This window comes from Lepidochelys olivacea (genome assembly GCF_965140295.1).
Source record: "Lepidochelys olivacea isolate rLepOli2 genome assembly, chromosome: 5".
In the NCBI taxonomy this organism is placed as follows: Eukaryota; Metazoa; Chordata; order Testudines; family Cheloniidae; genus Lepidochelys; species Lepidochelys olivacea.
Window position 1 is genome coordinate 12,865,379 of NC_140415.1, and position 24,828 is coordinate 12,890,206.

General features: G+C 42.4%; 1 protein-coding gene across 1 annotated transcript in view; it reads right to left on the reverse strand.

Moving 5' to 3' along the window:
• Positions 1-24,828, reverse strand: part of EPG5 (ectopic P-granules 5 autophagy tethering factor) — a 92,584-nt gene that overhangs the window by 19,791 nt on the left and 47,965 nt on the right. The window contains exons 22-35 of the mRNA XM_084628995.1: positions 23,541-23,707; positions 23,093-23,320; positions 20,647-20,770; positions 19,439-19,583; positions 13,567-13,738; positions 10,199-10,361; positions 8,992-9,134; positions 6,905-7,061; positions 5,529-5,723; positions 4,592-4,805; positions 3,398-3,552; positions 3,041-3,248; positions 2,124-2,199; positions 850-953 (exon numbers count right to left, since the gene is read on the reverse strand). Of these exons, the coding sequence (XP_084485121.1) occupies positions 850-953; positions 2,124-2,199; positions 3,041-3,248; positions 3,398-3,552; positions 4,592-4,805; positions 5,529-5,723; positions 6,905-7,061; positions 8,992-9,134; positions 10,199-10,361; positions 13,567-13,738; positions 19,439-19,583; positions 20,647-20,770; positions 23,093-23,320; positions 23,541-23,707 (2,251 nt within the window). The remainder of the gene's footprint in view (positions 1-849; positions 954-2,123; positions 2,200-3,040; positions 3,249-3,397; positions 3,553-4,591; positions 4,806-5,528; positions 5,724-6,904; positions 7,062-8,991; positions 9,135-10,198; positions 10,362-13,566; positions 13,739-19,438; positions 19,584-20,646; positions 20,771-23,092; positions 23,321-23,540; positions 23,708-24,828) is intronic.

The window sequence follows — 24,828 nt, forward strand, 5'->3', positions numbered from 1 at the left end:
CAGGCACCCTCCATCAGCAGAAGTTACACACAAAGTTTTGAAACAAACAAAACCCCTATTTTGCCTAGAGCTGTTGCCATCTATTCTGTGGCTATGTAATTGGGATATCCTTGTAAGATACCACGGTGTTACAGTTCAGGCCCAGCAGTACCCGTATGCATGTGCCTTGTAGCCCCAGCCCACACCCAAGACCTCTCTCACCCCCAGTGGCTTGCCAGGAATCCTAGAACATGGAAGACTAATTGCTCAAACCCTGCCCAAAGCCCTTCTCACTCCCAGCCCTCAACCAATGACAACACCCGGATCACCATTAATCCTCCTGCTTTACCACCTTTACGACATGTGCCCATGAACCACCCTACTAATGCTGAACCCTCCCAATTCTCAAGTGAGTAATGAACATTTCAAAACTGATCTGAGCACTGTAACACATAGAGTGCCCTCTACTGGGCTGTTCAAGAATGCACAAATATCTGTCTGAGACTATCTCCTAATGATTCAGGACCAAGACAGGATTTTCCCCAAACTGCATCTGCCATTGGAACCAGAAATATTTGTGGCTGGTTTTAAATTTCCCTTTCCTCCTCTTCTCATCTCCAGGCCCTTTGCCAAAATTTTTTGCTTTGTCCTCTCCAACCTTTCTAAAAATCTACCCCTTCCTCTCTGTCCGTGCCACCAAAACCCTTTTCATTTCATGAACGAGTTAGAGGACAGTTCTCATAACAGACATAAGCTTGGCTAGAAATTCATACCCACTAAACACATCCACCCAAAACACTGTTTGAGCTGCTAGGGCAGAAAGTGCAAATGGATAGAAACAACGAGTGCATAAATCTGGACTTCACCCACCTTTAAAGCTTTGGTGTAAAACCAATATGCAATCTGTGAACAACTGTACCATGCTGGAGGCTACAGGAGTGTCACTCTCCAACCAGGGGTAGCACTGCTGTTTACTTCAAAACACAAACAATGAAGTCGTGTCACTGCATTTATCAAGCCACCATAGGTAATAAACATTTATGTAATTCAGAAATATCTGCACAAGCCACCCTAGCTTGTCCCTGGATGGGAATATTACAAGTGTGTGCACGCCATTCAAATCCAAGCATTTACATTCACCTGTTCCTTGCTTTGAACAGGTACGCATTATGGGACTGTAGTAAAGTGACCCTTGAGGTCCACAGTATTATCTAGTCACCTGAGCCAACATTCCCAGATCTCTTTCACAAGTGCCAAGCTACAGAATACACCAGCAATAGTCAACTTTTCAATTATATGCGGGAGATACATTCACAGCTAACGAAGATTGGGGGTTTAAAAGGAAACCGCACTAATTTGCTAATATGAGAAGTGTTTCCCCAAGTGAAAACTCTGAGATGTATTTGAAAACACACATCCCACAGGAGGTATAATGCGAGGGCTGACTCATGATAATGGTTTTTAACTACAATTGGCATTTCTGTTTCTTGCTGAAAAGTGGAAGACATCTGTATTATGGAAACTGAAGGCAGGAATCTGGAAGCCACTTTTTTAATCTGTATCCAGTACTAATTGACAACATCCATATTTTTCTTTTTATCATCTGTGGTTCCACACCAGTGTTGGGTCAAGTGTACAAGGTCCAGAAAGGATTGTCCCTCTATGGCAAGATATTTTTTGTCCTGACAGTAGCAAGTTATTAGCTCTCAGTACTGCCCCTAGTCCCTCAGCCTGGCAGTACTTCTTTTTCACTGGTCCAAGACTGAATGAAGCAAGGGTAGGACAGCGGATTAAGGTAATTCATTTACTGTGTGTTGTTTTTTTAAACACACTTATGGTAAGTTAGGTGTCTTTTCAGGTTTTATCTGAAACACAAGTCAAACACAACACTGACTGGAATGAGTGAGAGGACTCTGAACAAGTACTTTTCTTAGTGAAGTGCAATTCCTTAAAAAAATTAAGATAAAAAACAGTGTTCTAATGAATTCACTGATTAGTTCCACAATTGATCAATGCCATGACTTTAAATTATAAACAGCTTTGCTGGTTAAACAGAGGATTACAATGAAACTACTACTTTAAAAAAATACCCCTTTAATAACAGTTCATTTAATTATGAAAAATAAAATTGCATTAGTGTTTACCTGGCATCATCTTCATTTAAAACCAGAATCCATGGTTTAAAGAGCTCAGTGATGGTTGAATGCAAGGACCGCACCACTAAAAACAAACAAACAGCTTTGTTTCTCAAGTATAACTGTAGCAACCAAATTACACATAGCCACCAAACCTGGATAAAAGATCTTAACCTCTTCCTTCAAAAGGGGCGCAAAACCAGACTAAATCATGGGCAAATGAAGATTGGAAATAAATTAATAAGTACTTTATATTTTCCAATAGCTTCACAGATATTACCTCATTAAATCTCACAACCCCTATCAGGTAAATATTAACATGATTTTTATAAACTGAATCACAGGACCAAAGGGACTTGCTCACGGCAAAAAGGGTCTGTGTCTCAACTAAGGAATCTAGTTCCCACTCCTGTGTTCAAATCACAATGCCACACTTCTTTCTCTGAGAACAGTGGAAGCGGCACATATGCATCTGAAGGGAATCTGGCACTAGGACACACAACTCACAGCAGTAAATCTAGATTTCTCCCATCACTATAGAGGGGAGAAGTTATACGGCATGCCTGCAATGTGAAGTACTAAAGACAAAGTGCTCCCACAATATCTCGCCCTGTTTTTTTTAAAAATGCCAAATACAGATCAACCTGGATTTCCTGAACTCTGGATAAGTATGGGTTAATTATGTTCCCTGGGTTCCCTGACTGCAGCTCCTGATAACTGGGCTCATATGGAGCCTCAGCTCTGGGGAGATGATAAACTCCTTAGGAGTTAAGCTAAATGATTTCACAGCTCATAAGCTGAGATCTTTATAAGGCTGGGCCCTCTACTGTATTTGCAAGCGCAAAGGTCTTCAATAGAAGATCTTAAACCACCAGATTGTTGATATTCAATGTCTCTCTTTAAATAATTTGCTTTATGCACATTACCTGCTAGAATTCTGCTGCTGCCTACTGGTTCCTGTGCTAAATTGACCACCTCAGAATCAATAAGCCGTTTCACGAGGTACTCCAGCAACGTCTTCACTTCAGTCATGTAGGGACTCCACTTTGAAAACAGGCCAAAGCTCCTGAAATTCAGTGAAGCTACCCGTAGCTTGTGGAAAGACTTGCAAAGCCATTCTATTGTCTCTGTGACCTGCAGAGAATAGAGAGCTCTGAATCAACCAAGGAGGATACAAATTCAAGGGGAAAAGTGTTACAGCGCTATGTTGTTGTTCAATGGTGGATACTGATTGCAGCTGAGAATTACAGTAAACTTCAGAGATCAGCCAGAAATCTTCCCACCTGTTCTACAGACAAAAGGATTTTTGCAGAGCTTCGCAGTACTGGACTTTTAGCAGAGTCACCCTTGCTCCTTCGTTCAGTTTCTGAGGTACAGCAGCCCAAAGTTTTAAGCAATGCCTTCCAACACTCAGGGCTAAGGAGCTGCTCTGCAGAACCTTAGGACAAAGAGAATGGGAGTTGTGTTTTTTATTTAGGAAAAATACATTAAAATCACAATGATAACTTTAATTCCTCTTTCACAGAATTACAGAATATCAGGGTTGGAAGGGACCTCAGGAGGTCATCCAGTCCAACCCCCTGCTCAAAGCAGGACCAACACCAATTAAATCATCCCAGCCAAGGCTTTGTCAAGCTGGGCCTTAAAAACTTAATATTAAGCATAGGAGCCTGCCATTAGATCAACAAGTATAGCCAATGACAAAATTATGAGGGAGATAGTGGCTTGAATCTTGGGATATTAAAGCTAATCCCCAGATGTGGATATTTTAATGTTCAGATTTAGTGTTATTTTTATTACAGCTTACAGGGCCCCAAGTAAGATCAAGGCCTCACTGCAGTAGGAGCACTATGCAGACATAGCATGACACAGATAATGCCTCCAAAAGTTTGGAGCCTAACAAACAAGACAATGGGTGAAAGAAAAAGAGTATTGTCACCCCATTTTACAGATGGGGGAATTGAGGAATAGCAAGATTAAGGAATTTCCCCAGTCACACTGGACATGTGTGGCAGAGCTGAGAATCAAATCCAGGTTCCAGAATTCCAGTGTTTTAACCGCAAGGCCAGTCAAAAGTGTCTCAAAAACATGTTGTAACATAACTGATGGCAAAACGGCTCATTGATATGAGACACTCCAGCTTTGCCAGTGAGAGAAACCTGTGCTCTACCTCCCTACAGCAATGCAGGCTGAAAATCTATCACCCCAGATCTGTGAATTTTAATATGAAGGAAAATGTAGCTTTTTAACACAGTAACATACAACTAGCAGAAAATATACACACAAATCTGTAGTTACTAAACTGTGGCAATTTTTAAATCATACTGTATTTGCAGTGGTTTAACTGTATTGCAATCCCTCTCCATCCCCCAGTCCAAATTTTAGAAGTATAAATACTGAAGCAGTCTAGTACAGTTCAATGTACTAGTTACTTTAAAATTAATCTGAGGCTTGCCCTGGTTGACCCAGATACTCACTTTGCATGAGCAGTCTTAGAAAGTCACTGTAATGGTCAGGGAACTGGTACTGAAGGAGATATGTCCAGTGCTTGCAGAAAATATTAAATGGCATCAAAATGTCTTCTTCAGGCTCAAGGCCACATGCGCTGAGCGCCATGTGAATGGACTCCAGAAGCCGGGTACGTTCAGACAGAGAAGGCTTAGTGAGGTTTAGCCATTGTGGGAGGTCAAACTAAAACAGAAGAGAGAGGCAGTGTTTGTTCAAGAAAGCTCTATGTTAAAAACAGAGTTAACTGAAGAGCTAAATTTTAAGAATAAAGGACTTGCTGGGACAGAAAAAGGATATTTTTGTTTCAAGAAAGGCCAGGAAAGAAGGGATGGCTGCATGGCTCGTAAGTTTGAAAACAGGGATAGCAGCTGTCTAACCTGTAGGTTCTCTGTTCAAATCCAACCTAGGTCAACAGTGACTGAACATAATCATTACCCGATGGTTGCTTGGCTGCCTCCGGGAAGTGTGTTGGGGCATTCAGTCAGGTTCCCAGTGGACATGTGTCCGTGTCTCCAACACTGCCATCACAATGGGACTGATTGGCTCCCTTGTGGTTGCCTCTTCAGAGGCACCAAGGACGGACTGAGCCAAGGAGACCCCAGCTCAGAAGTAAACCATGCTGAAAGGGAAGCACTGGAAAGCATGTACTGCTGCTGCCCATGATGGGAAATGATCTCTTTTTCGTCTCTTATATAGCCTTCACCTCCAGCCCCGCTTCAACTTAGCCACAACAAGAGCTGTGCTATACTAGCAATATACTCCTAACGAATAATTTATCACTGCTACTTTTTAAAAAATCAGGTATGTATTTATTTCTCTGTTAGTCTGAATTCAGATTCTTTTGGAAAACAGTCCTGAGATGCAACCCATATAACACTATATTGCGGGCATTCAAGAGCATGTTACCTTCGTCAGCAACGTGAAAACAACATCACTGTTGTCATCACTCAGAAACGCGACAACTTTTTCATACAAATTTACAAATTCATCAGGCGAGGCAACTGGAGTGAAGAAGGGAGAGAGCAAATTACAGAGTCTTCGATTCTGCAGGATGGTTTGGAGGACTAATTTGCATTCAGATTTGGTCCCGCTGATAAATACCTTAAAACAGAGACAGAATTATTAAAGAAATTCCTGGAGAATGTAGTTTCATTCTTTACAGCAGGCTTTTTTTTTTTTTTTGGGGGGGGGTGGGGGAGAATTCAGTTGGATTAGGATTCTCTGAAAAACAGATAATCCAATGCATGTCATTTTAAATACATCCCATCAGATCTGTCTCTGGACACACATAAAAATTATTCTTAAAACGCAATACAAACTGAACTGAGATTGTAAGCTCTTTGGGGCTGGGACTGACTTTTTTGTTCTGTGTCTGCCCAGGACCGAGCCACTGGTCCATGATCTGGGCAGCTAGGTAATACAAATAAACAAACATAACAGAAACACCTCCAAAATCCATTTGTAAAATAAATATGTTCCAGCACTGCCTTTAGCAAAAGCCCAAGTGTCCAGAAAAGTCTTACACCACGGTCCTAGAAGTCAAAAATTCTGGCTCCGATGGGCCAACAAGAGGAAGTTAATTCCTGATTCAAGAGCTCTTCCTCCTGTTGCTATACATTTGAAATGCAGGGGCAGTAAACAAGAACTCTTCAGCTGATCTCAAATGCTGCAGTGGCACATAGGGAAAGTGGTACTGAGAACCCAAACTATACGGGGTTTAATAAATCAACATAAACACCATGAATTGCTAATGGCTTCTCTGGAGCACTGGTGTAATATGCTCCCTATAGTCAACACTACCAAGCAGTAGGAATTATGTTTTGCACCAGCAGTATCTTCTGATTGGTGCTCTACATCAACCATACTGTAACAGTTTAATCTGAAGGTGACAAAGGCCTGGGTGACCGGCCAGGTCCACGGAAGCAACGAAACAGTCAATCAATGAACCAAAATGCTAAAATGCCCTTGTAAGCAGTGCAGCTACCTGGGATCCAAAGGGCAAACTGAAGATCCAGACTTCTTAACAACTAAACTCTATCGTTTTCTTCTCACATTGAGCCTGCAGTAGCTATAAAAGGCATCTCAGAACAACAATCTTCATGCTGCTTATGTGTGACACAACTGAGGTATTGTGCAATGTGGTGGTAGGAGAATGAGTGACATACTTAGCTATGAATTCCCAGATTTCTGTGGATTTCTTTTAGACCTTAGATATTAGCAGGCAGTTCGCATCAAAAAATTGTGAGGCATGCAGAATTAGAGCGTATACAGAATAAACTTACTTGGCCTAGGATCTCGATGCAGGAGGTAAAGAACTGCCTTGTGGGTGGATGGCGTTGAGTTTCATCACACACAAAATCTATTACTGCAAAGAACAAGCTAATTCCAACTTTCTGAATTGTAGACGTAGGCCGCACCTTGTAGATATTTATTAAGGCTCTGCAGAAGAATGCATATAAAACTGCTAGTCTGTACACAAATTATCACCCATAACAAAAACCACATTACTACGGCTGGTATCTATGAGGCGGACTTTTGGGTTTGGTGGGATTTTTTAAGAGTGGTTCTGCCCTGAAAAATGGCTCCAGTATGTACAAGCAGCACCTTAGATCTTGACCTTTGTAATCAGAGTCAGACAAAGTCACTTTATTTTCAAAAGATTTTACTGCATTTTACTCGTTAGCCTTTAAGAACCAGCATAAAATATAGAGAGAATACTGTACTCTAATGCTGCACTCTAATGCTCCAGCCAGTTCTGGTGTCCACAATTCAAGAAGGATGTTGGTAAATTGAAAAGGGTTCAGAGAAGAGCCACAGGATTAGAAAATATGCCTTAAAGCGATAGATGCAAGGAGCTCAATCTATTTAGCTTAACAAAGAGAAGTGTAAGGGGTGATTTCATCACAGTCTGTAAGTACTTATATGGGGAATATATTTGATAATAGGCTCAATCTAGCAGAGAAAAGTATAATACAAAATGTGTGTAATGCACATATACAAAATGGGAAATGACTGTCTAGGAAGGAGTACTGTGGAAAGGAATCTGGGGGTCATAGTGGACCACAAGCTAAATATGAGCCAACAGTGTAATGCTGTTGCAAAAAAAGCAAACATCATTCTGGGGTGTATTAGCAGGAGTGGTGTAAGCAAAATACGAGAAGTAATTCTTCTGCTCTACTCCGCACTGATTAGGCCTCAGCTGGAGTATTATGGCCAGTTCTGGGCATCACATTTCAGGAAGGATGTGGACAAATTGAAGAGAGTCCAGAGAAGAGCAACAAAAATGATTCAAAGTCTAGAAACATGACCTATGAGGGAAGATTGAAAAAACTGGGTTTGTTTAGTCTGTAAAAGAGAAGACTGAGGCCTAGTGTACACGGGGTAGGGGGGGCGGCAAGAGCTAAGTCGGTCTAAGTTATGCAACTTCTGCTACAAAAATAGCAAAGCTGAAGTTGACGTACTTAGAGCTACTTACCGCCCTGCGGTAGGTCGACTGCTGACACTCCCCCATCAACTCCGCCTGTGCTTCTCACTCCGGTGGAGTACTGAGTCGATTGGAGAGCGCTCGGTGGTTGATTTATCATGTCTTCACTAGACACGATAAATCGACCCACGCTGGATCAATCGCTACGGAGGTAAGTCGAGGGGAGACATGATAATAATTTTCAAGTATGTAAAAGGTTGTTACAAGGAGGAGGAAGAAAAAAATTTTTTTCTTAACCTCTGAGGGTAGGACAAGAAGCAATGGGCTTAAATTGCAAGAAGGGAGGTTTAGGTTGGACATTAATTCAGTCAACAGCAGATTGAATTACAAAGCCCTCTTCCATTACATTATGCCCACAAACATTTTGGAAAGCTGGTGTGACAGCTCTGAATCATAGCTCTGACTATCAAAGCACTGTTGATTGCATTGGGGAGAGTCCATAAACACTGACATTATAAACACCTATTTTTAGTTCATGGCCAATCTAAATGCTGTAAAATTTTGCTGTGGCCTGATATTTAGTACACCATGCCATTGCACAAAGGAAGTGCTGTCATTTGCTTTTGCAAATGAGTTAAAAAGCAATGGTTATACTAGTGCAGAGTATAAAAAATGAAAGTGTAACATGCAAAACACTATGAGATAAGATAGGCTGGATAAGAAGAGCCTACTACTGCTGCCAAAAGACAGAGTCAAGCCTTTTGTTCATGTGGTAGAGGTCTGTGTTATGAACCAGTAAACCTGAGGGTTCAAATCCTGCTATGACTCAGACTGGTGGGCATTACAAAAGCATGAAAATAGGTTTTGCCTTTTCACTTGGCTGTACAGAAAGACAAATTCTCATTGTAAAACACTACTGTATATAGCAGTAACTGTGTTACTTACGTTATAAAGTTTTCCACATGTACAGCTGCTTCCACAATACTCAGAAAAGGCGGCTTTGTGGCTTCTGCTTGTAGTAGTTTTACTTCTTTACGCAGAGCGTGAAGCTGCTGACTTATTGCTTCATTTTTATGCTTCCCTGCAAACTAAGGGAGATAGAGCCAATTACTTAAAATTTAAGAACCTTTACAAGACAAGTTTTTCTAAAATTCTCCCTCCTGTCACAACAAAAGTAAAAAGAAACTGGAACCCAGCAGCAAGGTCCTGAAGAGAGAGGATTTTCCTGATTTTGGGCCTAGAGCACGTCTTGATTCTGTGGAACGTACTGCTTAAGCACACACATGTTGGTAATTTTCATAGTTAACGATTGCGTAGTAACATAATTTATGCTCTTCTATTTAGTATTTTTAAATATATATAACCAAATGGATAAAATCTAAACAATTAGAATAGACTAAAACTCAGTTTACACAACCAGCGAGGTTGTCTATAAACATCCCATTTTGGTTCCGTTATTCCCATCAACAAACATATTTGCCTAGTGTCTTTCAGCAAAATCATTTAACAAGATTAAATACAAACTGTACAAAGGGACCATTTCTTTAGTTGAGGAAATGCAACCACCTCTAGAGTGAAATGTAGCAACTGTACAACAGTGCATATCTGCACTGCCCCAAGTACAAGAACTCTTAACTGGGTGCTTTCAGTATACCAATTCAACGATCCAAAAACACGGAGCAAGAGCAGAGGTCCCCAAAGTGTGGGCAGTGCCCCACTACAGGGGTGTGGAGGAACGTCCACAGAGGCGTGACAGGGACCTCCCTGCCCCCAGCTCTGCTCTGGTGCCGTCCCCAGCCACGTCCCCGGCTCCGCGCCCGGTCCCATCCCCAGCCTCGGCATGGCTCCATTGATGGCCCAACACCTGCTCCCAGCCTTGCTGCTGGCCGCAGCTCCACTCCCAGCCCAGGGCCAAGGCCGGAGCGGCTCCGCCCCGGCTGCAGGCACAGACCACAGACCAGCTGCAGCTCTGCCCCCAGCCTCAGCCCCGCCCCCAACCCTAGACTCACCCCCAGTTGAGGCCCCAACCTCAGCCCCCTTGCCCCTGTCCTCATCCCTCTGCCCCAAGCTGCGGCACCACTGGCTCCGGGGGGCACAATCCTCAAAAGTTTGGGGACCGCCGAGCTAGAGGATGTGAAATTAGATTTCTAACCTGGACTGTCACAAGAGCTGCTCCCTGACAGCTTTTATTTGAAGTACCCGGACACTTCAACTCAAGGGTAATCTGTTCTTCCCTGTTGATATAGAGTTTGGGGATCGTGTCCAATATTTCACCGTCAAGAGCAACCTGCTGGGTCTCCCGGCGAGCCGCAGTTCTGCAAAATATAGACAAGAAGTTAGCAAAACCTTTAGCACAGAGCTGGGCATTGGAAACTTTAATAGCAAGAGATACCATGACTGCAAGATTACGGGTTTTACAAGGAAAAAGGTAGTTAACTATAGTTCTAGATAGTATATAATCCAAACTTCAGGCAGTATAGAAGTTTACTAAATGAAAAACAGAATAAATAAAAACAGACGTACATTTCACAAGCAGCAATTCATAACAACGGGGAAGTAACTTCACCAGGAGGATCATAAACTACTCAAATATAGCACCTAAAAAAAGATTCTGGGACAACCAAGCAGGAAATTAATTAGGCCACATATTGTAACTAGGTATAAATAGTCTTTAAATAAAAGGGCTGGATGGTTCAGTTAACACAGTGAAGCACACAGAGTTACTGCTGAAAAAAAAAATGTTTTTTTGAGGATTTGTTCTGTATCTCAAGCAGTTTGATATATCTCTTCTCCATGATCATGCCAACTCTTTAAAAGGATTTAGAGACTCCAATGACAGAAGCGACCATTGTGATCATCTAGCCTGATTTCCTGCATAACCCAGGCCATAGAACTTCCCCCAAATAATTCCTATAGGAGATCTTTTTGAAAAACATCTAATCTCAATTTTAAAATGGTCGGTGAGGGAGAATCCACCATGGCTTTGGTAAATTGTTCCAATGGTTATTTACTCTCACTTAAAAATCTCATTCCCAGTCTGAATTTGTCTAGCTCCAACTTCCAGCCGTTGGGAAAACATGATACCTTTTTCTGCTAGATTGAAGAGCCCATTATTAAATATTTATTCCCTATGTAGATACTTATAGACTAATCAAATCACCTTTAAATTTTCTCTTTGTTAAGTTAAATAGATCAAGTTCTTTGAGTCTACCACTATGGCAGGTTTTCTAATCCTTTAATCATTCTCATGGCTCTTCTCTGAATCCCCTCCAATTTATCAACATCCTTCCTGGATTATAGGCTCTAGAACAGGACACCATATTCTGGCATCCAACACACCAGTGCCAAAAACAAAGGTAAAATAACCTCTCTACTCCTATTCGAGATTCCCCTCTTTATGCATCTCAGGATTGCATTAGGTCTATTGGCCACAGTGTCCCACTGGGAGCTCATGCTCAGCCAATTATCCACCACGATACTCAAATTTTTTCCAGAGTCACTGCTTTCCAGGATAGAGTCCCACTTTCCTGCAAATATGGCCTACATTCTTTGTTCCCAAATGAGCACATTTACATTTAGCCCTACTAGAACACATAGTGTTTGTCTGCGCCAACTTAACCAAGTGACCCAAATAGCTCTGTATCAGTGACTTGTCTTCAGTATTTACCAATCCCCCAATTTTTGTGCCCTCTGCAAACTTTATCAGTGACGATTTTATACTTTCTTCCAGGTCATTGATAAAAATATTAAATAGCGTAGAGCCAAGAACCAATCCCTTTGGGACCCCACTAGAACAACATCTGCTTGAGGATGATTCCCCATTTAGAATTACATTTTGAGACCTATCAGACAGCTTTTAATCCATTTAGTGTGTGCCTTCTAATTTTATATCATTCTAATTTTTTTTAATCAAAATGTCATGTAGTACTAAGTCAAATGCCTTAGAGAAGTCTATATTACATCAACATGGTTGTCCTAATCAACTAACCTTGTAATCTCATAAAAAAAAAAAAAAAAAAAAAAAAAAACAGATATCAAGTTAGACAGGATCTATTTTCCATAAACCCACATTGATTAGCAATTTTGTTCTTGATTAATAAAGTCCCATATCAGCTGCTCCATTGTCCTGCCCAGGATCGATGTCAGATTGACAGGACTATAATTACCCTAGCCATCATGTTTATCTTTTTTTTTAAATGGTCACATCAGCTTTCTTCCGGTCTTCTGGAACTTCCCCACTGCTTTAAGACTTATTGAAAATCAACATAAAGGTCCAGCCAGTTCCCTTAAAATTATTGGATGAAAATTATCTAGACCTACTGATTTACAAATGTCTAACTTCAGTAGCTTCTGTTTAACATCCTCAAGGGATACTAGTGGAATGAACGAGTGTTATCACCCTATGATCAGACTGCATCTGTTTTTTCCCCAAATACAGAATAGGAATATTTAGTGAACACTTTTGCCTTTTTTTCATTATTATGGATAATTCTACTATTTCCATCTATTAATGGACCAATACCATTGCCAGGATTCTTTGTTCCTAATAAATTTAAAAAATTCCTTCTTATTGAACTTAACTCTGCTAGCCATAGAATTCTTTTTGTGGTTGTTTGTCAGTTCTCTTTGTAGTCTTTTGCTTCCCCTATCAATTGTCTACAATTACTAACTTTATATTATTATCAACCTCCCATTTCTTCTCTTATTTTTTTTTTAATTTTATATTTACCTTCACTTCCCCTTTAAACCAGGTTTTTTGTTTTTGGGTTTTTCTTTACCCAATATGGCCTCCTTCCTCAGTTGTAAGATTGTGCCTTTTTGGTCATCTATTGAAGTGTTCTTAAATGATTTCCCAATTACCATTCACATTTTTCTGATTAAATTATTCCTCTCAGCTGATTTGGCTCAATTGTTTTCAGCTTTGTGAAACTCACTCTATTAATGCAATAAGTACATTTATTTATTCTGCTTGCACATTACAAATGTGATCAAGTCAAGATTGTTTCTGAATGGCTAAAAAGGGTAACATTTTTTAAACTATTCATTTATCAGTTTTTTTAAAACGCTACGTTCTTCTTCAGCTGCATTTTGCTATAAGAATGTACAGATTATTCTGTCACCAAAAACAATGTATGAAGTTACCAGAACTTGAGATCAGATTTTCCTCTTGCCGGCTCCATTGCAAGAAATGGCCACAGTAGGATGACTTATGTAAAAGGATTAGTTAACTAATTACTGACTATAACAATCTAGAGTAGGAATAGGTTATGTCTTAATTAGAATGAGGTGACTGTTCCACTCTTTTCCATGGAACAGAATAAATCCTAGTAGTTAGTTCTGGTCCTAAATTTGTTATATCAATTAAATAATCATGCAACCTACAAGAAAAACACAAAATAGGTCAGTAATAGTGAATCAGGTTCTGTTATTTCTAATCATGCTAACAATGCAGACATGAAGGCTGCTTCCGAAGTCATCTGAACATACCAGCAAAGCAGACAAAACATAGCTAAATCTTACTTGGCATGTTGCTGCAAGTTGTTAAGGTCCATGCGCACAAGCTGTGTTGCTTCTTTCTGACTTACTAGACTGGCAGAGGAAATAACAGGCACAGGAGGTTTCACTGGTTGTAGGGGAAGAGGGGGTTTGGGTGCATCATACTTCTTCAAATTACTCATTATTCTCTCCTTGGCTAGAAAGGAAAGGAGGGGCAATTCTTGTCACTCTTAAAGAAAAACATTTAGGTTATAATCTGACCATACAAATAATTTGATTATTACTGGTTGTGACGCTGACAGACCAGCTCAAATCAAAGCTGTGGGCCAATTCATCTGCGTGTGAATAGCAAAGAAATGTTAAGTGAGCTAGTAGGCACAGGACAATTCACTTGTTAGAACAGAACTAAGGGGGAAGTTATCATATTATATTTATATGGCATATACCCCAGTAATTCCATTTACACCAAATTTAACTGTTGGTTGCTATTGCCTTACTTTATGTATATCATTGTACTTAGTTAACCCTAGATCAAAAGTACGTATTAATACCAAGATGAGGAGATGTTTGATGTGTAAATGTCATGAAAACTAACGAAAGATTGCTTGGACTGCTGTAACTAAATGCATTGTGTATATCTCTAACTGGATTGCCCATCAAACAGGATTGGAGCCTTGGAACTGTAAATGAAGAAGCATGCTAACGTCAAAGTATGGGTCACTGTGTTCAGCAATGGGAAATCCACAGACCCAGTCTGCATTTAGTCAACAAGGAAAAAGCCCATGCTGTGATGGAGACGCTGGTCAGATTGTTTTCAGGGGAAAACAGCTATGAGAACAGATCCCGGGAAATGATTCTGAACCTCTGATCTGTTCTGGATTCTAGCAGGATGAAATATTGAATGAGTTGACAGAGATATCCAGATTTACCCTGGGTGACCCTGAAAAGACTTTTGGAAACCTAGCAAATTACTACATCTCTCCTATCATTTTGGGCTTACAAGCTTGGACTCACCTGTTAATGTATCTTATCTGCTTTAACCACTCTAACTCTCACTTCTTTTTATTAACTAATAACTCAACCTCCTTGTGTGCATTATGTGTATGCATTATGATATAGTCTTTAATTATATGATCACATGCTATTTTCTCCCCAAGACCTCTGCCTCATTCATTGCACAAAACAGATGATGCTCAATTAAATATTCTTTTTCCCCTCATTGTTCAGTGTGGGGCTTCAGTCCTTTTTTACTGCACACTATTCAAACCCTGCTCTGGAAATAGATTGGTTTCCTTTAGGGCTTTTCTATGATGCTCATCACTACAGTATAGGAGTGCTTGACAAACATTAATGTCTTTATTGTGACAGCACTGAGATGAGGGGGTATTTTTATCCCCATTTTACAAAAAGGGAACTGAGGTAGAGAGATTAAGATCAAAAGTATCCACTAATTTTGCGTGCCCAATTTGAGATACCCGTGATCTGATTTTTCAGAGTACTTATCAATATATAGCACTTGACACTTTCAGAGCACAGCTCCCTTTGGCTTCAGGTTCAGCTCAGATTGCTCAGCACTTGTGCAAATCAGACCCCAGGGTCTCAAGTAAGACACCCAAAAAACAAAGACACACAATTATTGGCTATCTGCAAGAAGTCTGATTTAAGTGACCTGACTAGCATCACACAGGAGCTCTTGGCAGAGGCAGGGATAGAATCCAGCTATCCAGGGAAGACATTCAACCACCTTTACCATGAGCCCATTGTGATAGACGCGAGACCTACTTTGGGAGTAGGGACACTTCAAAGACTAGTATACTAACGTGTCGTGCACATAGAACCATAGATTTACACTGGGGAATTACAGACCAGTCAACTTAACGTCCGTACCCGGAGAGATAAAGAAGCAAATAATTAAGCAAACTGCGAACACCTAGAAGATAATAAGGTGATAAGTAACCATCAGAATGGATTTTCAAGAACAAATCATGTCAAACCAACCTAACAGCTTTCTTTAATAGGGTAACAAGCCTTGTCGATGGGAGGAAACTGTAGATGTGGTATATCTTGACTTTAGTAAGGCTTTTGATACTGTCTCACATGACCATCTCATAAACAAGCTATGGAAATACAACCTAGATGGAGCTCCTATAAGGTGGGTGCATAACTGGCTGGAAAACCATTCCCAGAGAGTAATCATCAGTGGTTCACAGTCAAGCTGGAAGGGCATATCAAGTGGGGTCCTGCAGGGATCAGTTCTCAGTCCAGTTCCGTTCAATATCTTCATTAAATCATTTAGATAACGGCAGAGAGAGTACACTTGCAGAGTTTGTAGATGATACCAAGCTGGGAATGGTTACAATTGCTTTGGAGGATAGGATTAAAATTCAAAATGATCTGGACAAATTGGAGAAATGGTCTGAAGTAAATAGGATGAAATTCAATAAAGACAAATGCAAAGTACTCCACTTAGAAAGGAACAATCAGTTGCACACATACAAAATGGGAAATGACTGCCTAGGACGGAGTACTGAAGAAAGGGTCTGGGGATCATGGTGGAGCACAAGCTAAATATGAGTCAATAGTGTAGCACTGTTGCAAAACAAAAACAAAAAAATACAACCCCATCATTCTGGGATATATTAGCAGGAGTGTTGTAAGCAAGATGCGAGAAGTAATTCTTCCACTCTACTCCACGCTGATTAGGCCTCACTTGTCCACTTCTGGTTACCACTTTTCAGGAAAGATGTGGACAAACTAGAAAGTCCAGAAAAGAGCACAAAAATTATTAAAGGTCTAGAAAAACATGACCTAGGATGGACTGAAAGAATTGGGTTTGTTTAGTCTGGAGGAGAGAAGACTGAGAGGGGACATGATAACAGTTTTCAAGTACATACAAGGTTGTGGCAAGGAGGAGGGAGAAAAATTGTTCTCCTTAACCTCTGAGGATAGCACAAGAAGCAATGGGCTGAAAATGCAGTTTAGGTAGGACATTAGGAAAAACTTCCTAACTGTCAGGGTGGTTAATAAATTGCCTAGGGAGGTTGTGGAATCTCTATCATTGGAGATTTTTAAGAGCAAGTTAGACATACACCTGCCAGGGATGGTCTAGAAGATAATACTTAGTCCTGCCGCAAGTAATGGAGTAATGGTCTCAAGTTGCAGTGGGGGAGGTTTAGATTGGATATTAGGAAAAACTTTTTCACTAAGAGGGTGGTGAAACACTGGAATGCGTTACCTAGGGAGGTGGTAGAATCTCCTTCCTTAGAGGTTTTTAAGGTCAGGCTTGACAAAGCCCTGGCTGGGATGATTTAACTGGGAATTGGTCCTGCTTTGAGCAGGGGGTTGGACTAGATGACCTTCAAGGGGTCCCTTCCAACCCTGATATTCTATGATTCAAGTGCAGGGGACTGGACTAGATAGTCTCTTGAGGTCCCTTCCAGTCCTACAATTCTATATGCCAGACACCATAGGCAAATGGGGTATTCAGACTATTGTATCTATAAATGTCATACATATCTGCGTGAGCTAGACAGCGTATTCTATGTCCATGGGGGAAGGTACAGCGCTTTCTCCAGGAACTAAAAATCAGTGGCGGGAGAAGGGGGTAACAATTACAAAAGGTAAACAACTGCTGCAGAGAAGTCTCACCCCCGGAGGGACTCCATAAACTGGTTCAAAAGGCCCAGCAGAAACATCTTTTGGTATAGGGGGCAGCCTGAATTGACTCAGGGACCTTCTTTTGATACTCAAATGGATATGAGACTATAAACAAGAGGGCAAAACCCTGCTGAAGAATGTAGGGCACTTAATAGGCTCTCCGTGCAGATGATGGGTTGATACTTGGTAAGCCTAGCATGTACATAGACTGTTTATTGTTTTGTGACATGTTTTCTCTATAATGCTTTTGTTCTACACATACCGTGGTTTGTGAAAGCTGGCCAGCCCCTACTAACAATGTCGTAGCTCCTAGGAGAGAGCACGATGGCAGGCACTGGACTAGGGTCAGACCTACTGAGATAAGCCCAGTGAATTGCAAGGGGACTGCAAACCTAAATCCCAGGTCTGGAGGGAAAGGGATGCAAGTCACCACCAATAGAGAAGTGATGGCTAGAGGCCCGAGACCTAAGGGGGCACCTTTGAACAGACAACAGAGGAGGAAGAGGTGCAGTCAACTCAGGAACTGTGACAATCATCCCATTTCTTCCTCAATCCCGTTTCATTCACTATACATCTTCCAACTTCTGCAACAAAAAAGGGTCCTACAGCCTCCTTCACTACACAACCCTGATTCATTCCCAGAGAAGGTCCATCATGTGCACTGAATGAGACAGGGGTCCTGTGGGTAATAAACAGCATATGAGTATGTAATTAGGATTGTATCATAAGGCATATGCACAAGTGGACCAAGTTAAGGTTGTACAGACAGCCTTAATTCTGATATCTCCTAACGTTTAGGTGCTTGATTTTGCAACCTTAATATTTTCTTTTACCATAGTTTGTGTGTGTAATTTCTACGTTTTTTAAAAAAATCCATCATCAAGCATCAGCCTTGCCCACACCCCAACTCCCAGTTTCCCTTCCCTCCCGCCCTCCACGTCCAGTTTCAAGTGTTTCCCCCCCTTGTGCCAATACACTCCCCTCTTCTGCTTTTGTCCCCTCTGCAGTCCAATCAGGGAGCTTCCTCCTCCAGGCTGCTTAGCTCCACCAGGGGAAGCAGTGAAAGCACAGGGAAGGGAGGCTCCCTGCTCTCAGATGCGATGTGGTGCCCAGCCCCAGCCCACAGCAGCCCAGAACTACTACACTGCGGGGAAAGTCCAACTTCATCCCTTCAGACCCAGGCTGGAGCATGGTCGGTCACAGAATCTTCAGGGAATTTAGCGGCAAAGCTCTAGCAAAACTCTACTGAGCATGTGCAAACTGCAATTTTTCAAAAGTTTATAATTTGGCCAAATTTCGGAGGATTTTCATGGGGACAGCAAAAGGCACATCCCTGATTCAAAGGCCACCCCCTCCCAAATTTCAAATCCCTGCTCCAAAGCATGGGGGTACTTCAGCTTCTCTAAGGAAAGATCACCAGAATTTTTGAACACAATTTACTTTTCAATAGCCTTGTTCTGAGAAGCACCTGAAAATATTTTGGCTGAAATTTTCCCAAACCAGTTCAGCCAGAGGCAGACATCAAATGTTAAACCCAAATTATTAAAGTTTGGCAAAGTTATACACAGAGTCTTATAATGGCACATTTCGGGAAACACAGAAATTCATGAATTTTGCAAAATGATAAAGAGAAAAAGGCACATCGCAACACTGACAGTGTCTCCCCAAGTTACCCAATAAAAGTGATGCACACTAGATGGAACCACATTCAAACTGTTTGTGAACATGTGAGGTCATAATCTTGGAATTAATACTTGCCTTGAGATATTTCTTAGATAATTCTTGCCTTTAGATATACTTCTGCATAGCCACATGGAGCCAAGATTTTCAAGAGTCAGGAGCCTAACATTAGGCCCCAAATCCAAAATTAGGCATTTAAGTAAGTGGCCTAAAAGTGCTCAACATCCATGTAACTTTCAACTGAAGTCAACAGGAGCTGCTGGGTGGCTCAGGACTTTTGAATAATCAGGCTACTTATTTAGGTGCCTAAATGAGGATTTAGTAGTCCCCTAATTTCTGAAAATCTTGGCCATTAACTGCATTACAAAAATGTTATCCTATTGCAAGCCAAAATTACTTCAATTAAGAATATATGAACTGCATTAACCCACTAGTTATGATAAACACCACTGTGTTCCCGAAGCAGCCTAATGCTAAAATGAGCTTTTTTCCACAACAGTCCTAAACGTACACTCGTTGCTTCTGCAATAGCTTGAACAATGTTGTGTTTGTGGCTTACCTGACAAAGGGTTAGTGAAATCTGTCTGCACTGATGAAGTGCTAGGGGTTGCATGGGATTCAAGTTTGACTTGAAGCCAAAGATGTAGAGCTTCCTGAAATTCATGCTGTATGCGTTCAATATTGACATATTCCATCCACAAATCCTGTGGCATGAGAGAAGGCTCAAATTATTATAGGGAACTTTGCACAGCTGACAAAGTACAATATACAGTGCACCCATCTCCATGTACAGTACCAGGGAGACAGTACAATCATGGAGTAGAAACCAGGCCCAATATTTTAAAGAAAATCTTTCCCAGAAAACCTGAGCTCCCAAAAGAGAAAAATTGAAGACAAGCAGCAGCTAGAGATAAACCCATCTACACACACACAGAGCACTGACAGGCACTCATGACCATCATGGAAGGAATCTAACAGATAGTCTCCGGGAGGAACTTCTATAAATGAGTTCCCCGAGCCTAAAGGGCTTCATTCCAGGCCCAGTTCAAACTGAACCCCAAGACAGTAGGGGCAAGCACAACTCAAACAACTGCTTGCAAGAAATGGAGAGGAAGCTGCAGTTCCTTAAATATCAAGGTCATAAGTTATTGAAATCAGGTAAAAAAAGGGCTGTATTTCCTAGAGTTTATCCATACTCAAAATGAGTGGGGGAAAAACACAGCTCCAGCCACAAGGAGTAACTTTCAAGGGTTCACCTAATGAAAGAGGCCTCAACTAATAGTGCCATGCAAGGTTTGACATGCACAGTATATACAGTGAACAGAATAATGCAAGCTTCCCTCTGGCTCATTTTTGCTTGATCAGGAAATAATACATAACATTTCAGTGAGAGCAGGTCTGAGCCTCAACTGTTTTATTTGCTATCTAAAATCCAGTTCTGGACTGTTCCCAGAGCCATCTGAAAAAGCACAATTACGTGCAGAATAAGAGCTATGTTCTTGTTGTAGCATGCAAGAACTCTGGGCATGAGCTCTGGCTCACATATGGAGGGAGGCTGTTTGGGTCAGCATACAGGAGTCTAAGAAAAAGCCCACTCGTGCTGGAGAGCCACAGCTTGCAGAATGGACAGTGCTGCAGACTACCAGGGCACAGGGTGCTCCACAATTTACGAAGTTACTAAGTGTCTCTGTTAACCAGTGAGCTGAATTTTGGATCACAAATCAACCCAGCCCTGCACTGTCAGTGATACTGAAGTCCCAGTTTCACCTGCTGGTTTTGCATGATCTTAGCAAGTCGGTACCCATCATATTGCTTCGGTAAAGACGGAATGTATGCATCGCCTTTCTGAAAGCTCTCTTCCTCCAGCCACAGAACAAACACATTAAAAAGCCTAAAAGAGAAAAATGAGGGGAGAGAGGAGGAGAAAAAAAAAAAGTTAGACGTTTACAGAGTGTGTGTTTTCTTCCTTAATGGCACATGAACACACACACACACACACACAGTGTGTATTCACAGCAGCTCGTGATGATCACCATTCTGATCAACACTAATAACTGAAATGGGAACCTCTGGAGCTAAAAAGAATGAGGCTTTTCAACTTGAGCTAAAGAACCAGGCTCAGTAACTGGGAGATGTAATAGACTAATATCCTTTACACATTTAACATAAAGGGGGACATGTAACACACACTGACTGGTGGGTTACACCAGAGCCCAGCTCAATGGCCTTGTTACTCTCCAGTGTGGAACATGGCATGTCAGCCTAGACTGAAGTATGGGACAGCAGAAAGAAAGAGCTTTGGAGAGTTAATTTTCAAGGATTAGAGGGGTCCCTGAAGTGGGACGGGGATGCGGGGGGAAAGGCGGGGTAGAAATTAACTGAAGGGTGTAACCCTGGGCCACTGTATCGAGGACGCATCGGTCCGATATTATAGACACCCATGCAGGGAGGAAGGAAGAAAGAAAGGCTGTTGGCAAACAGAGGGCAGGAAGGATCTGGGGAATAGTCCAGTAGGTCTATCCTGTCCTGCTGCTAGGGAACCTTGCTCCAAACCTGAGCGAGAGCCCGAGTGGTCACCCCCCTGCGACCAGGACCGGGTTGATTGGTGGCTCTGTCCCGACCAGTACCGGTCACCCCTCCCAGAGTTATATCTGGCTGACCTCAACGAGCGTCTGGATCGGGGTTTGGCAACCAGCAGTGCTCAGCAGATCTGCGACAGCCCCAAGCTGGCGATCTAAGCCTCATGCTTAACGTGTAGTACCGGGATGTGGAGCAGGACCGGGAACCAGAGCGGGCCTGGTGTCGCGAAGATGAAGCCAAACACGGTGAAGCTGCCCTGGAGGATCAGCTACGGACCGGAAAATGGTACCGTTGGTCCCTCGACCTGTCCCTGGAGCGGTACTGGTGCCACAGAGATTTTGGGTGCCAACTCCAAAACTCCTGCCAGGAGGTGCGTGCCTCCAGAGGTCTGCGTCCGGCTACCTGTGAGCCACACCTCGAGCCTCTCTGCCCTTGTCCGAGGTCCAGAGACCAGATGGGGCTGCAAAGCTTCTGCCTATCACAAGCAGAAGCACGCCGGATGCGAGAGGGCGACTGTTGGCAGGATGTCCCCCACGATGGGGAGCACTGCCAGAAAGGTGGAGACTATGGTGGTGCCAACGTGGGTTTACCCCAGGACCAGGACCCTGCAGGGGCTAGTGTGGGCGGCACTGGGAGGGACATATTTCTTGTGCCGCTTGCAGGGCCTCTGGTGTGGACGGCACCCGGAGCTGACTAGGACCTCCACTGCTATCTGGAGTATCCGGCGCGGAGCGGGCTGGGCTACACTGCTCGACCTGAGTTGGGGCCCGGGACCCTGAAGGAGTTGAAGAGGCACCCGAAACAGGGCCTTGGTCCACCCCAGACTTGTCCTTTCCCTTACGGGAAGCTGGAGACCTTCCACGCCCTGTCTTCCTGAGCTTCTTGGCTGGAGTCACGGAAGGAGACCAGTGCCGGCTCATAGACAGTATCGGCGGAGCGCTGTGCAATGAGGTCATGGTGCTCGGTGCTGAATCGGCTTTGGGGTAAGGGCAGACTCCATCAGGAGAGCCTTCAAGTGAATGTCACACTCCTTCTTCAACCTGGCCTTGAAGGACTTGTAGATTCTGCACTTATCACTAATGTGACCTTTACCCAAGAACCGTAAACAACTATTCTGTGGATCGCTAATGGGCTTGGCCTTTTACAGTGATTGTGGGGTTTAAAGCCTGGGGACTGGGGCATGCCCCATCCCGAAGTGAAGTCCCTTTAGGGACCTACTAAGCCTCTAACTTAACAAATAGGTTGAACTAAACTAGAGGGAAACTATATACAATAAAATTTGCAGGAGGCAAATAAGTTCGAACAAACGAAAGCAACAGCTCTAGCTGAAGCAGCACCAGTTCCATGCACCATCACTGGCGGCAAGAAGGAACTGAGGGTGGAGGGGGCCGGAGGTGCCCTATATGCTACGGCATATGCATGCCACTCCAGGGAGCACCAGAGCTGGTCCCCTATGGATACTGCTGAGGGAAAAACTTCCAGCACCAGTGCATGTGGCAAGCACACACACCTAAGTTGAATGGACACGAGCAATCACTCGAAGAAGAATGTGTCTCGTACATACTAGATAATAGTAGGATCTCAGTAACTGCCATAGCGAAATTAGCTGTGAAACAGGACTGGCTTTCTTTACCTGACAAGTTCTTTATGCAGTTCTGGTGAAGTCAGGTAATCTGGTGAGCAGTTCCCCCTTTGTGACAAGCCTTCACTGCCGTCTGCAGCACTCTCCACTCTAAGCGCTTTACTAGCTGCATGATGGAAGTCTGCCACCTCCATCAAACGCTGCTTCATTGAACTTAATAGGTTAACATGAGCTGGACTCTGGAAAAATCTTCTTCCGATACAGCCATCTACAGGTAACCTTCAAAACAAAAGTCTCGTTGTTAATGCCAAATCAACATCTCTGCCTCATAAACTGGTTTTTGCTTCACGGAGACGGCTAACACTAAATACTGCTCTGAACTGAGCTCTTGGCACCATGGAAAAGGGGTTGTACAAGGCACTCAGTAATCTCATTTATACTGTAAACACAAACGCCGGCCACTAATTATATTAGAACCTTTAACAAATAACAAACTTACCCATACTGCGGCCCAGGTCGGTGAAGGTAAAGGAGGAAAAATTTTTGCCAGATGAGGGGCAGAAGGGGGTGATCTGCAGGGGTAACAAGGGCCTGATGAGCCCAACGGTAGATCATTAGTCTTTGGAGAGAAGGTACAATAGGCAGCTTCAGCTGGGCCTGGGCTTTCTGCAAAAGAAGTGGAGAACTCTTTTCAACAAGTGTTCCAGGAGGCCCATTTCCATTGCAGTTCCCTACAATAGACTTCGTTCTACTTTATTCCTACATCTTTAATTTTGATTAACAGAGCAAGGATGGTTTGGGAACTGTGAATAAACTACGGCTATTAGATAGCAATAACCCATGAAACAGTCGTGCTTCTGCAGTAATGTTAAGGCCAAGGTGCCCAACTCTCAGCTATAGGCGCAATCCGGTCCACTTGATTTGCTGTTGGAGGGCCAAATTATACCTTCGATCTTCATGCAAACGTACTGCTGGCACCAGCAGAAGGACTGCTGCGGACCAAAGGCCACATCGGGGCATAGAATTTAATTCAGATTGTAAGTTGTCCTTCTCCACCAAACAAGTTTGACATTTCCGTATGGGGGCTTACATCCCCTTGCCATCCTGTAGACAACAGCGGACCATATATATTTTGTGAGGCCCAAGAACCCAATAGGGTACTAATGAATGTAATAAGTGCTGAGCACTTTTAATAGTGTTTTGCAAATGTAAGGACAACTAGTGTAGTGGAGCAGTACAGAATGGAAAGCTAACTTTTTCACTAAAGAGAAATTGTATCAGCTTTTCCAAAGATAGAGGAGATGAAGGCAAAGCAAAATGATACAGGTGCGTCCACCAAACCCTGAACCCTTCCAACATAAGACCACCTGTACTGGTTTCATATTAGCAATAAGCTATTTTATTATCCAGTTCAATATTTATGACCAATGGTTTAAGGCTCACTCAGTAAACACTATTTCACAACAAAATTATTGTGTACATTTACACTGCAAAAGTTGATGGAAGGATGGTCCAGTGGTTAGGGCACTAGTCTGGAACTCCAGAGACATGAGTTCCTGACTCCAGAGACATTCACTGACTCAGCTTGGGCAAATCACTTCCCAAGCGATTTATGCCTCAGTTTCCCCATTTATACCAGGAGGATAATAGCACTGCCCTATCCTCACAGCACCTTTGTGAGATAAATACACTGAAGACTGAGAGGTGTTCAGATGCCATAGTAAATATGCTATGTAAGTATTTTATATACAGATGGAAGATTTACTATAAAAAGACATTAAAATAAT